At 41.6% G+C, this 13,746-nt stretch overlaps 2 protein-coding genes across 3 annotated transcripts; one reads left to right on the top strand and one right to left on the bottom strand.

Moving 5' to 3' along the window:
- Window positions 1–55: 55 nt before the first annotated feature.
- On the bottom strand, window positions 56–2,093 carry TIMM8B (translocase of inner mitochondrial membrane 8 homolog B). The gene is made up of 2 exons (XM_028105839.2): window positions 1,958–2,093; window positions 56–451 (listed from the first exon to the last, which is right to left on the bottom strand). Exons 1-2 carry the CDS (start codon window positions 2,039–2,041, stop codon window positions 284–286), a joined length of 252 nt encoding a protein of 83 aa, XP_027961640.2. The 5' UTR covers window positions 2,042–2,093; the 3' UTR covers window positions 56–283.
- Window positions 2,094–2,121: 28 nt separating this feature from the next.
- Window positions 2,122–13,312, top strand: SDHD (succinate dehydrogenase complex subunit D). 2 transcript variants are annotated; one of them, XM_028105836.2, is made up of 4 exons: window positions 2,137–2,278; window positions 5,592–5,708; window positions 7,097–7,241; window positions 12,333–13,312. In XM_028105836.2, exons 1-4 carry the CDS (start codon window positions 2,227–2,229, stop codon window positions 12,496–12,498), a joined length of 480 nt encoding a protein of 159 aa, XP_027961637.1. In that variant the 5' UTR covers window positions 2,137–2,226; the 3' UTR covers window positions 12,499–13,312. The 2 variants fall into 2 exon arrangements, with proteins under 2 accessions (XP_027961638.1, XP_027961637.1); XM_028105837.2 differs by lacking the exon at window positions 7,097–7,241 and having other exon boundaries at window positions 2,122–2,278.
- The last annotated feature ends 434 nt before the right edge of the window (window positions 13,313–13,746 follow it).

Here is a 13,746-nt window from a genome sequence, read left to right as displayed (position 1 = left end):
ATCAGAGATCTCTATTAAATCCCAAAATGGGATTAGGGAAAAAAAAGAAAAAGAGTTGGAGAATTCAGATTTATTGAATAACTGTTGTGATAAAACATGGAATTTCTGAATTCCAAATAAATAAATTTCACTTTTTGAACATTTGATCTGTTACTTCTTAGCACCAATAGGCTTGGTAACAGCCTCAAGTTCACCTGACAACAGGCTGACAACTTTCCCCCACTGGCCCTTCCATCTGCTTCACAACAAGTCCTTTGCTTCTGTCATTCTCCCAGGGGATGGCCTACTGCCCTCCCTTCTGTACAATCTGGGCAAACCGACTGGTGATGGCAAGAGTAGTGTCAATGAAGCGGTCCACGCAGCTAGAGAGACAATTTTCAGTGCGAGAGTCTAGGCGATTCCCTGGCTTCTCCACACATTTATCCCAGCACAGCTCCATGAAGTGATGCACCTAAGAGGAAAGAAAATTAGTAACCATTGCTGTCTGCATATAGGTCTAACTGCCAACTTTATTTCCTTCCGGTTTTTCTCCTTTTCTGTCACTTGACTAAACCATTCTTTCAGTCAACAAACCATGGGCTCTCCTCTTTCCTCACTTCCTAATTTGTCGTTAGTATGGCCCAGATCCTTGTTCCTACATTGCAATAATCCTTTATCCTTTCTGTTTCTGTTTTTCTCCTCTTTAGTAATTGAAGATAACTTTCCATCAAGTCACCCCTGTGCTTAATGCACAATTCCTCTCTTAGCCACTCAGGGCAGCCCATTATTTAACCACCAACTTGTTAAGCTTCAATGAAGTACACACACAGCATACTCAATGTGACTTAATATTCCCGGAATGCCCTACCTAAAGATTTGTCCCATTCTTCAAAACAGTTCAAATTTTTACCTCCTTGAAGGCCGCTGTCTATTTTTTCCGATTGTGTTAAGTCCTTAATCAGACTGTAAATTTTCAGGCAGGGTTAGACGTATTCCCAAGTTGCACCAGTGTAAGCTGGGAAGGTATGGTACCAATTAATTTCCCCCAAAACCACTGCTCTCCTGTCATTCCAAACCTATCCCTTACAGACTAGTTCCTAAGTTCCAAACCTTTTTGGGGTCATGGACACATTTGTGAATCCAATGAAGGTTATGGATCCACTCTCCACAAAAATGCACATCAGGTACAGAAAATGTGTTTTTGCTATTTAATCGGTCGCGAACACCGCCCCCCGCAAGGGGGGGTAACCATTTACTGAGGGCTTCCTAGACTGGGTACCAAGCCGTCAGTCAGTACTCTCTGCGGTCTCTGCGGTCCTAAAATATGACTGTCATCTCCGTTTGGTTAAGCAATTAGCCACGCTGCTGGTGGTGCCTCCAGTAAGGGTCCACGCCGGGTTTCGAACCATGCCGAAGAGGCTCCAAAACACTTGTTCTAACCTACAGTCCAAACTGACTACTTCAGAGCCCCCCTTTCTCCATTAATGTTCCACTGCTTTGTCGTTTTCAAACACATGATCGCATATGATCTCTACAGTCCAGTGAGGCAGCAGGAGACTGCAGAACCGAGGCCCCCCGTGGCTGGGTGTCTTGCGTAGGGGCACGCGGCCCGTGAGGGGCAGAGGCAGGATCAGAACCAGAGCTTCCGAAGGCCAAGCCCTGAGAGCTCGCCGCCAAACCAGGTTCCGTTGCCCTTGCGTCGCCCGAACCTTTCTTCTCGGCTTTACACTTTCTCTTTCCCGCACGCTGGGTGTGCCTAGCGGGCGCCTGAGCACTACTGGTCACCAGAGGCTGGAGTCTTTTCTGGGAAGGACCCGGCGCGGCAGGAGCGAGCACGGGGCAGTCCCCCCGTGGCGATGTCGCAGGGCTCTGCTCGTGTTTTCCTAGCGGCTGTCACCTCACGGGCTGAGTAAAAAGTCTGAAAGCTCAACCCGTGCCTCACCCTCCTGTCTCTTCCCCTTGGTGCCTGGCCCCGCACCTGTGCAGTGAACTGCGCCTTCTGTTGTTCGGCCGCCACCAGGCGCTGCAACTCCGCTTCGTCCGCCTCACCCAGCTCCGCCATCGTCCGCCTACAGCTCCGGCCTTCCGACGAGCGTGTGCGCGCATGTGCGGCGGGCGCGCGCCAGCTTCCGACTTCCGGTTCACCCGGCATTTTCCCTCGCCCTGTTTTCTCGAGTGCTCGCGGGGTGGGAGTTGTCGAGTGACTGCTTCCGGGTTGCCGGGTGACCTTGAGTCTTCGGAAGCGAGATGGCGAGTCTCTGGAGGTTGAGTGTCCTGCGCGGTGCGCAAGGAGGCCGAGGTGAGGGGTCCTGGGAGCGGGAGGTTCTTAGCGCAGCCTCCAGCCGGGGAAGGGAGGGCAGCGAGGATTTGTCCGCGGGGTGGTGAGGCCTCTTAAGCAGGGAATCCTTCCTCCGTCCCGTTGGCCGATCTGGCTCCGGTCAGCACCACAGCTGTAACCTCCGTTGTCTACGCGCCCAGATGTCCTCCGAGCGGTTATCTCCCCTGTTTCGGGCTGACACGGGGAATGGGGTAATCCGAAAGAGAGCTCCTCCTGGAAGTTAAGTTCTGCTGACGCTGTTCCTAAAAGTTTTTTTCTTTCCTTTTTTTTTTCCCCTCCGCATTCGGTGTCCTTAGAATGCGCCCACCCCGCTTCGGAAAAGTGTGGGGTTAGGCTCCAAACCCCAGTGCCTGGCCTTTCCCATTTACCCTGGAGTTGGTGGAGAGGGGCTTCTGGAAATCAATTCGATAATCACGGCATTGGACATTTGTGTTATACCAGGCACCGTAGTAGGAACGGGATACAAATGTGTATAAAAGATAGTTCTTGCCCTGGTAGAGTTTTCATTTTTATAGGGAAAACACATGTAAACATAATTTAACATAAAGCAGAAACTCTTGTGCTGCACATAAATTGTTATGCCAGTCCAGAGGAAGAACATATTTAGCTGTGTGTTTTGGAAGAATTACCCTGTCTTGGTGTCTGAAGGAGGTGTGTGTGTCTTGAGGATGAGGAAGGCCACAGGGGGAAGGGCATTACAGGTGGAGCTACTGGGATGAGCAGAAGTGATGATGAAGGTGTAGGAACAGCGAGGTAGGAGAGAAGATAAACCAGATATGATTAGAGTGTGAAGCTCAAGGTGAGGAATGAGAGCTGAATCTGGAAAGGTGAACTGGAATCAAATCATGGAAGAACTTGCCTTGATGTGGAGTATGCATTTACCTGATGTGAACAGGACCACTGAAAGATTGGACATAGAGTTGAAGTTTAGATTGGCTTCTTGGATAACACTGTGGTAGATGGCCGTCATGGGAGATGGGACGGGCTAAGACGCAAGTCAGGGAGATGAGACAGGACACTATCGTAGTGCAGGCAAGGATTGTGAGGTCCTGAACTTGGAAAGTGGCACAGAAAAGAGCAGATTGTCTCAAGAAATGTTAAGGAGATACATCAGTATGATTTGGTGATTGACAATTTCGCAGTGTTGGGGGGAGTTTTATATGACTTAGAGATTTTTGGGTTAAAGAGTGGGGTGTTATTAAATAAAGTGGGGAACATGCAAATGAGTGACGAGTTTGGTTGAGAAAGTGAGTTGAAGGGTGATTTTAGTTTTTGGCATAGTGAGTTTGAGGATCATGTAGGATATCTTAAGGGAGAGGCCCAGCAAGCAGTTAAACTTCTGAAACACTGGAGAGATGACAGGGCTGCAGATGCAGAATTGGGTCTCATCCGCTTACAGGTAGTATAAGCTGAGTGGACAAAATGGCCAAGGGAGGGCTTAGGACACGAGAGCAGTGGGCAGATGATAGAATGCTAGGAAGACATATAAAAGCGTGTGCAGCAGTGAAGGCAGAAGTACCTGTGTGGGCAAAGACTCCGTGCAGAAATAATTACAGTGTTAAGAATGTTAAGAAAAGCTATCTCGGACTGAACACTTTAAGCACTAGATTCATTATACACGTTATCTCATTTAAGCCCCCAGACAGGTAGATACTGCTATCCCCATTATTTTATTTTATTTAAAAAAAAAGAAAAAGTGTAGGAAGGTGTAGGAACAGCGAGGTAGGCTGATACAGGATGTCAGAGGATCAAAGGGGGGACTAGAAGAGAGTTCATCGGAAAAGAAGAGAGGAAAGGCCTGATAAGATGAAGACTGAACAGTATTTGTTGGATGTGTCCACATGGAGACCATTGGCAACTTTAATAAAGCAGTTGTAGTCAGGATGAAATAAGTTTCAGAGTTCAAGAATGTTAGGGAAGTGAGGAAGGGGAGGTGATTGAGACAATATTTTAAAGAAGCATAGTTGGAAAGAGAAGAAAGGGAGCAGGGGAAGAGTGCATGACATTAGAGGACACAGGGTCAAGGGAGGGGTCACATATATTACATCAGTCAGGGGGAAATGGCCAACAGGAAGGAAGGAGAGGTGAAAGACACAGGAGAGAAATTACCTTTTAATTGAGTACTTATGACATAATGGGAATTACGCTCATCACCTTGAGTATTTTAATTTTCAGTGTAGTATTATGAAGTAAGTGCTACTATTTTCATTTTACAGATGAGGACATTGAGGCTTAGAGAATTTGTTTAACTTAATTGCCCATCACCGCATAGCTAGTAAGTGGTAGAGTTGTGTGAACTTAGGTCTGTTTTTTAACCAAGAAGACAGGATCCAAAAGGGGACAGAAAAGGATAGGTTCAAAAGTACAAGTGGAGGGGCGCCTGGTTGCTCAGTCGTTTAAGTGTCTGACTCTTGATTTCGGCTTGGGTCATGATCTCAGGGTTATGAGATCGAACCCCATGTCAGGTTCGTGCTTGGTGTGGAGCCTGCTTAAGATTCTTTCTCTCCTCATCCCTCTGCCCCCCAACACCCCCGAAAGAGTACAAGTGGAGAGGGGTACCTGGATGGCTCAGTCAGTAGAGCATGTGACTCTCGATTCGGGGTTGTGAGTTCAAGTCCCACATTCGGTGTAGAGATTACGTAAAAATAAAATCTTAAAAAAAAAAAAAGAACATGGTAGTAGATGTGCTTCCCAAACTAGACTGAACTCTTTGAGGACAAAGGCTGTCTTTTGTCTCTTGCTCCAGTCTAGAGCCTACTCTTACCTGTAGTAAATGTTTGTTGGATGAATAGATGAATATATGGAAAGAGAAAGGAGCTATAATTTACTTCTTAAAATTAGTAAGAGTGCAGGGGCGCCTGGGTGGCTCAGTCGTTAAGCGTCTGCCTTCGGCTCAGGTCATGATCCCACGGTCCTGGGATCGAGCCCCACATCGGGCTCCCTGCTTAGCGGGAAGCCTACTTCTCCTTCCCCCGCTCCCCCTGCTTGTGTTCCCTTTCTCTCTGTGTCTCTCTCTGTCAAATAAATAAAATCTTTAAAAAAATTAGTAAGAGTGCAGCCCTTTTACATAGGTGGTTCATTGATTTTTCAGTCTTTGAGGGGCTACTTTAATGTGAGCTTATAACAACCCAGGGAAATAGATACTCCCCTCATTTTGCAGATGAGATGTTATTCCCTATTGGGGCTTAAGTAGCTTGCTTATGGTTATTTAGAAAGTCTGTCAGTCCTGTTAAAGGAGAAGTGTTTATGACCCCCCTAATGTCTCTTTCCTCAGCTCTGTTTCTCCGAATCCCGGTGGTCAGACCTGCTCAGGTCTCAGCATTTCTCCAGGACCAGCCTACCCCAGGATGGTGTAGAACACAGCACATTCACCTGTCACCCAACCACTATTGTATGTTTTTTTTTTTTTTTCATTGCTGCTGCTTTTTGGGCTCTGGCCCTCTTCATCTGGGCAAATTTTCATGCCTTTGACAGGACTTGCTAGCTGTGGAACAGAACTCTTATGTCCGACTCTGTCAAATGAGGACCTACTTAGCCTGCACCTTTGGGCAGACAATGCCAGCATGGTTGAATGATGCCATTTATACTCCTAGAGAACCTTCTGATCTAAGTTTATTTCAAACTTCAGTTTTTTTCTAAAAGAAAATAGCTCTTAGGAAGAGTCTGTACAGTCTTATTTATTTAGCTGATGGAGAGGAGCCAGATACAAATATTTTAGAGTAGTAGACAGTTTAAAAAGTCATACATATTTATAGCTGTAATTGACTTGCTTATTTTTATTTAGGTCAATATTAAAATCAAGTGGCATTTTTTAGGGTGAATATTATAGAAAATCTGTAGGTGAATAATGAGTGAACTGTTTCCAGTTTTAAAGTCTGGAAAGATCTGTATTTTGCAGGGATAAAGACTTATCTTGACGCTTAAGTCAACAACTTACATATGGTTGCATCTGAGTTATGAGAAATTAGGCAAGTATAGTTTTTCTGCTTTTTAGAATTATTTTATCTTTGAAAGGTTTTGTTTCTCCATTCCTAAATTTTAAATTTAGCAGAGTGATTTTAATTTGGGGTATGTGGGCTGAAGAAAAGCCCCTGAAGTTGTAAACATAGTTTTTACTGTGTGTGTCCATGTGCATTTTTCTGGAGAGTATTCCCAAAGGGGTCTGTAACCAAAAAATGATAGAAGGTCCTGAAGAAATGTTTAAAGCGCATTTTGTTTTTCATTTATTTAAAAGAAGTTCTCATGTTCCGTATTTGTTTTGGGCTATTTATAAGTAATGGGACAGAAGAAGGACCATAATCCTACAAGTTTGTATCAGAACTTTTTGAGTTGGCTGGTTTAATTTTGTTTTGGGAGTGTTTTTATTATTACCTTACTTCTAATTCTAAAGATTAGAAGGTGTAAATAAAAGAGTAATGTTGTAAAGGAATTCCTCAGTTGGTATTAACTTGTATTTATAAGGTATCTGTCTGTTACACTAAAGTTGAAGATTGTTAATTCTGCAAAGGTACTTCGTTCATCTTCTTGCCTGTCGGCAAAGTGGGTCAGTCTTCTAATCTTTGTAAGCACCAAGATACATTTTGCTAAAGAACTTCAAAGAAGGGAGGTAGCATCTTTCTCAAGTACCTTGTTTATCTTAACTCTTTATGCTCAGAGCTAAGTCTTATATGCATGCTGTTTGCCATTCTGTCAGCTGGGTTATTTTGTGGCAAATATTGAACATGAGCAATGTGTGTTACCCCCTTTCACCTCTTATGAATCTGGTTCTTCTTTCTGTAGCTAGTTCTAAGGCTGCATCTCTCCACTGGACTGGTGAGAGGGTTGTCAGTGTTTTGCTCCTGGGCCTAATTCCAGCTGCTTATTTGAATCCTGGCTCTGCGATGGACTACTCCCTGGCGGCAGCCCTCACTCTCCACAGTCACTGGCAAGTACAGCAGTCCCTTCAGTGTTAACATTGCTCAGTTTATTAGTTGTGAGCTTGTCTTATTAGAAGTTGATTGAGATACTCAGACCTGTAGATTACTTTAAACATATATAAAATATTTATATGCCCAGATTTATGTGTCCACCTGCCTATTCGATGTCTTCACTTCCATAGCTAATAGGCATTTTGAATATAACGTGTTATAAAACTGAGTTCTTGATCTCCCCACATCTCTTCCTCCGGCACTCTTGCTCATCTGAATTAATGGCATTTCCATTCTTCTAACTACTCATGCCCCAAACCTGGCCATCATCTTTGATTCCAGTAGTAGTGTCCTAATTGGTCCTCCTTCTGTCCCCAACACAGCAGCCCCAGTGATCCTGTTAAAATATTAAGTCACGTCAAACATTCTCCTTCTCAAAATATTTTGCAGTCTTTTAACCTCCCTTAAATTAAAAGTCAGAATTCTTATGGTGGTCTACAGACCCGACGTAATTTGGCCCTGTTTCTTCCCTCATCTCCAACTACTCTCTTCCTCATTCTCACTGGCTTTGATAATTCTTAGACACGCCAGGGACACTCCAGGCCGCAGGACTTTACTTTTACTCTTGCTTCTGCCCAGCACTCTCTTTTTCTAGTTACACACTTAGCTTGTTCCTCATTTCCTTCACATCTGAAATGTCACCTTCTCAGTAAAGCCTTCTGTAACCACTGCAGTGTCCTTCCCAGCATTACTTATCTCTCTCCCCTATTTTATTTTTCTCAGTAGTGCTTATTACCTTCTAATATACTGTATTATCTATGTATTATTTTCTATACTCCTTGTCTCTCCCCTCATTAGAATGAAAGCACAGATACAGAGAATCACGAGAATCATCCATGGCTCAATGAATTATTACAAGGGTAACACTGCCCAGGTCAAGAAATAGAACTGCAGAAGCTTCTTCTTGTGTTCTACCTCAGTCATAACTACTCAACATCCTCCAACCAGGAACCATTATCCTGATTTTCATAGTAATCACTTCTTTACATTTCATCATAGTTTTATCACCTGGTTGTCCTTAGACACTATAGTTCAGTCTTGCCCTTTTTTAAAAAAGATTTTTTACTTTTCGTTTGCTCTTGTAGCTTTGGTGCCTAGAGCAGTACCTGACACATAGCACTAAGTAAATATTTGTTGAATGAATGAATTTCCAGTTTCTATTTATTTTACCCAGTGTAGGTTGTTAGATTTTCTAAGTTAATGAACCTTCTGAAAAGTTTGTAAGTAACAGTTGGGTTCTTTGAGTTCATTTTCTGTTGTTTTACAAGGACATTATGACATTATGGGCAAGGGAAGCATTTTTGTATTGCTAGAGCTGAAAGGACATGGGACTATCTTAACCAACCCTGTTACTTTATAGATGTGGAAACTAAATCCCAGGGTGGTTAAGTGACTTGTCAGAATGATTTTGTACCTAGTGTTAAAAGGGGATTTTGCCTACCTACTTTTCCAGGGTTGGTTGGGGAATTAGCCTTTAACCAGATAAACCTTTCAAAGTAAAGGATTCTAGTTGCATATGAAATATTAGATCACAAGTAACAGTGAGATTTCTCTAATAAGTAGTTCTTGGCAGGAGATCCATCTAAATCGCAAAAAGTCAGAATAAGAGAGAAATCTGAAGTAATATTTTTTTTATTATTTTTCATTTATTTCATACTCCTCGTTTCCTTACTGATTCTCCCTTCTCTCTCTCTGTCTCTCTCACACACACACACACACACAAACACACAGGGTGACTTGAAAGAGTTGTCTATAATTGTGCACTAATTCCTCAGCATCCAATCTCTCTTAACCCACATTAATTGGGCTTTCATCCCAATTACATAACTGAAGTCATTCTTACCAAAGTCCCCACCAAACCTTCATTTTTCCAAATCCAACTGTCTGTTTTCGGTCCTCCTGTTGCTTGAACTCTCAGCAGCATTCAACTTAATTGACCATTCCCTCCTTAAATAATTTTCCTTTGACTTCTAGATGCTATACCCACCATGTTTTCCTCCACCTCGCCAGCTGTACCTTCTACCTTCTCAGTCTCTGATGCCTGCTCCTCTCCTTTTCTGACCTCTGAATAATAAAGCTCTGAATCCTGGGCTCAGTCTTGCTTTCTTAATTTCTCTTAATTTCCTGAGTTGAGCTCAGATCTGACCTCTTTTCCTGATCTACAGACCTGTATTTCCAGTTGTCTAACTAACATAATCCACTTGGATGTCTAATAGTGATCCCAAATTTAACATTGCCTGAAATCACTCTTTTCCCCCATATCTCTCTTGATTTTTCCTCAAAGCCGCCTCCTTTCCTGTTCTTCCCTAACTCCATTAAATCGAGTTTCTCAAGCCAAAAATCTTAGGAGTTATTCTAGATATTTCTTTTTGTCTTACCTCACATCTAGTCCATCACCTCTTTTTGTTAGTTCTCTCCTCAAAACATAGCCTGCCTCAGTTGTCACTTCACACCATCTCTCCTGTCACCAGCCTAATTTAAGCCAGTAGTCTTGCTAAGGCACTTTGTTTGCCTCCTCTAAGTGGTTTTCTGTTTCTGTTTTTGCCCCTGCCCCTTTCTCCTGCCTGCACTGTCCATTTGCCATACTATAGCCAGAGTGGCCTTTTTTAAAAGTAAAATTACATTTATCTGAAGAGGACATACAAATGGCTCATAAGCACAGGAAAAAATGCTCAACATCATTTGTTATTATAGAAATGCAAATCAATGGACGCCTGGATGGCTCATCGGTTAAGCACCTGACTCTTGATTTCGGCTTAGGTCATGATCTTGGGGTTGTGGGGTTGAGCCCCGAGTCGGGCTCTGCGTTGGGCATGGAGCCTGCTTTAAGAGTCTCTCCCTCCCTCCCTCCCTCAAAAAAAAAGAGGCAAATTAAAACCACAATGAGATACTGCTTCGCACTCACTAGGAAGGCTGTTATCAAAAAGATGGACAATAACACGTGTTTCAAGGATGTCGAGAAGTTGGAGTCCTCATATGTCTCTTCCAGGAATGTAAGACATTACAACCACTTTGGAAAAAGTTAGAGTTACCATATGACTCAGTGATTCCACTTTTAGGTGTATACCCCTCAAAATTGAACACATACGTCCTCACATGAGAACTTGTATAGTAATATTCATAGTGTTATTTATAATAGCCAAAAAGTGAAAACAATCCAGATGCCTATCTACTGATGAAGAGTTACAATAACCAAAAAGTAGAAACAATCCAAATGTCGATCAGCTGATGATTAGCTAAAGAAAATACAATATATTCTTACAAAGGAATATAATTTGGCCACACAAAAGGTTGAAGTACTGATACGTGCCACAACATGGGTGAACCTTGAAGATGTGAAATGAAAGAAACTTGACACAAAAGGCCACATATTGTATGATTTCTATAAAACATACAGAGTAGGCAAGTCCATAGAGACAGAAAACTAGTTGAGTAATGGGGTTTCTTTTTGGAGTGAAGAAATGTTCTGGAATTTTAAATAGTGATGATGTTGCACAACTTATGACTTTTAACACTTTAGTATACACTTTGAAAGGCTTAATTTGGGGGTAGCTAGCTGGCTCAGTCGGAGGAGCATGTGACTCTTGATCGCAGGGTTGTGAATTTGAGCCCCATGTTGGATGTAGAGATTTCTTTAAAAAAAAAAAAAGGTGTTAATTCTATGGCATGTGAATTATATCTCAATAAAGCTGTTATTAAAAATAAAATTAGGTCGGGGCACCTGAGTGGCTCAGTCGTTAAGCATCTGCCTTTGGCTCAGATCATTATCCCAGGGTCCTGGGATCGAGCCCCGCATCGGGCTCCCAGCTCGGCAGGAAGCCTGCTTCTCCCTCTCCCACTCCCCCTGCTTGTGTTCCCTCTCTCGCTGTATCTCACTGTCAAATAAATAAATAAAAAATCTTAAAATAAAATTAGGTCACTACTTAGATTACTCCCTACTTAAAACATATCTGTGGTTTCCCATTACATTTCAAATGAAATTAAAAAAAAATTTTTAAGATTTTTATTACTATTTTTAAAGATTTTACTTACCTATTTGAGAGAGAGAGAGACAGTGACAGAGAGAGCACAAGCCGGGAGGAGAGGGAGAAGCAGGCTTCCATTGAGTAGGGAGCCGGACATGGGGCTCGATCCCAGGACTCTGGAATCATGACCTGAGCCAAAGGCAGACGTTTAACAGACTGAGCCACCACCCAGGCGCCCCAAAGATTTTTATTTTTAAGTAATATCTACACCCAACTGGGGCTCAAACTCAAACTCCCGAGATCAAGAGTCGTGCACTTTATTGACAAAACCAGCCAGGTGCACCTGAAATTCAAGCTTAGGACCATCAAGGCCCTGTGTGATCTGCCTTTCCCTTATGATGCCCACGTTCTGCAGCCACACTGATCTTTTTGCTATTCCTCAAAGATGCCAAGGTCATTGTCACTTTTGTTTGGAATGTTCTTCTCATTCAGGTCATCCTTTCTAAAATATTTCCTCATAGCACATATGTACTTTTTTCCTTCTTCACTAGAATCTGTTCTATAAGGGCATGGATGCTGTCTTACTTGCTGTTCTTTCAACCTCTATACCAGGTTCTGGCATACAATATCTGCTTCATTTTTTTTTTTTTTTTTAATTAATGAAAAACTCTGTAGGGCATTTGTTTTAAAGTTTATTTATTTTTTTAGTAATCTCTACATCCAGTCTGGGGCTCAGACTCATGACCCTGAACTCAAGAGTCACATGCTTTACCAACTAAGCCAGCCAGCTGCCCCTTGAGCATTTTTTAGTTAAAGAAAAAAACTCCAAACCCCAAGATTTTGTAAATGGAGTGGTAATTAACTACTGTCTTTGATATAAATAACTGTGGAAAATTTAATCTAAAGAATAGAGATGTCTTTATTATATTAATTGGAAATTCTTGGTTCCTTCATTTTTGTTTGTGATTCCTGTTACCATGAGTTGTATTTTGAACCTGGTGATTATTTTTTGGCATTCAAGTTAGCCATATAGCCTTCTGAATTGTGATTTTTCATTTGTACTTTTCTTTTTTTTCCTTTTAGGGGCCTTGGACAAGTGGTTACTGACTATGTTCGAGGGGATGCTTTGCAGAAAGCTGCCAAGACAGGCATTTTGGCACTGTCGGCTTTAACCTTTGCTGGGCTTTGTTATTTCAACTATCATGATGTGGGCATCTGCAAAGCTGTTGCCATGCTGTGGAAGCTCTGACCTTTTTGACTTAATACCTTGAGAATTGATTGTACACCTCTTTGCCTCTGCTCTGTCATGCCATTCAACTCACAATAAGGAGGAAATAACAGATAAGTCCATTGGTGAGACAAACCTCTTCTCATCACCTGGTTATTTTTAGAATTTAGTCTTCGAGGAAAAGGTTCGAGAGGAATTGTATTCAAGAAATTTGGAGACTGGGTTCCTTGGTCTGGTGAGTTTATGGGGTTGTGTCCCAGCTTCTCACAAGACTCATAGCATAACTAACCATTATGTATGAGCTTTTGCCTGTTAGCTAATCAAATTCTTAAAGGGAATTCAGCTTTATTACTATCAATACCTGATCAAACTTCTGTATTTGTCCTGGGAATAATGGAGAAAGGGAAAGCCTGTTAATTCATAAGTAAAGATTTTGCAGAAAATTAGTGTTTAATTTTTGAAAATTTCCCTCTCTGTTCAGTCAGTACCAGTTACTGATGGTTACATGTCCTAGGGAAACTTTAAAATTAGGAAATACTGATATTTCACATTATTAATTTCTAAATCCTGGGAAGAAGAGCCTGGAGAGCTTCTGAGTATAGAGAAGTTCCATGTAGGAAAGAGGTCCCCTCATAGATGTATCAAAGTATTGTAGATTGTAAACCAAGACTTAATCCTCAAATGTGTTTATTTTACTTGTCCTAAAATAATCTGTCTACAAATATAAAACTGTAAGTAATAAATTGTTATTTTCCCACTGTAGGAATCTCTAATGTGAAAATGTATTCTATGAAAATAAAGTTTTTTTAAAAAATAAAATTCTATCTAATAAAAATGTATTCTACTCTTTTATGTTTAACTGTCCCTAGTTTTATTCAGTAGAACTTGGTGTCTGTTGCATATACACCACTAAAACCGGACTGTTTAAATTTCTTTCTAGGGCTTAGCAGTTAGGTAAATTACAAAGTAGTGTAATACAAAAAAGACTTAAATGTAATAGGCAAAAATATACTGAGTATGAGTAGTTTGGTATGAGGGAAGTATAAAGATTAAATACATTTGACCCTTGAATAACAGTTGCTCTGGTCCACTTATATGTGTATTTTTTTTTTATAAATACAGTACTACAAATGTATTTTTTCTTTGCGATTTTCTTACTATTTTTTCTCTAGCTTTATTGTAAGTAGTATATAAATCATATAACATAAAAATGTATGTTAATTACTGTTTATGTTATCAGTAAGTCTTTTGGTCGCTAGTAGGCTATTC

The sequence above is a fragment of the Eumetopias jubatus genome, unplaced genomic scaffold (assembly GCF_037043125.1).
Source record: "Eumetopias jubatus isolate StellerSeaLion01/CBP00866 unplaced genomic scaffold, mEumJub1_p1.0 scaffold_13, whole genome shotgun sequence".
Taxonomy (NCBI): domain Eukaryota; kingdom Metazoa; phylum Chordata; class Mammalia; order Carnivora; family Otariidae; genus Eumetopias; species Eumetopias jubatus.
Note: the sequence above shows the minus strand (reverse complement) of the source record. Positions and strands in the feature narration are given on the sequence as shown.

Bases quoted from the DNA above. Each gene is read 5' to 3' on its own strand.
- TIMM8B (XM_028105839.2), bottom strand. From the start codon at position 2,041: ATGGCGGAGCTGGGTGAGGCGGACGAAGCGGAGTTGCAGCGCCTGGTG. The intron at 452-1,957 runs GTGCGGGGCCAG...CTTTCCTCTTAG, and splicing joins AGGCGCAGTTCACTGCACAG to GTGCATCACTTCATGGAGCT.
- SDHD (XM_028105836.2), top strand. From the start codon at position 2,227: ATGGCGAGTCTCTGGAGGTTGAGTGTCCTGCGCGGTGCGCAAGGAGGC. The intron at 2,279-5,591 runs GTGAGGGGTCCT...CTCTTTCCTCAG, and splicing joins CGGTGCGCAAGGAGGCCGAG to CTCTGTTTCTCCGAATCCCG. The intron at 5,709-7,096 runs GTATGTTTTTTT...TTCTTTCTGTAG, and splicing joins CCTGTCACCCAACCACTATT to CTAGTTCTAAGGCTGCATCT.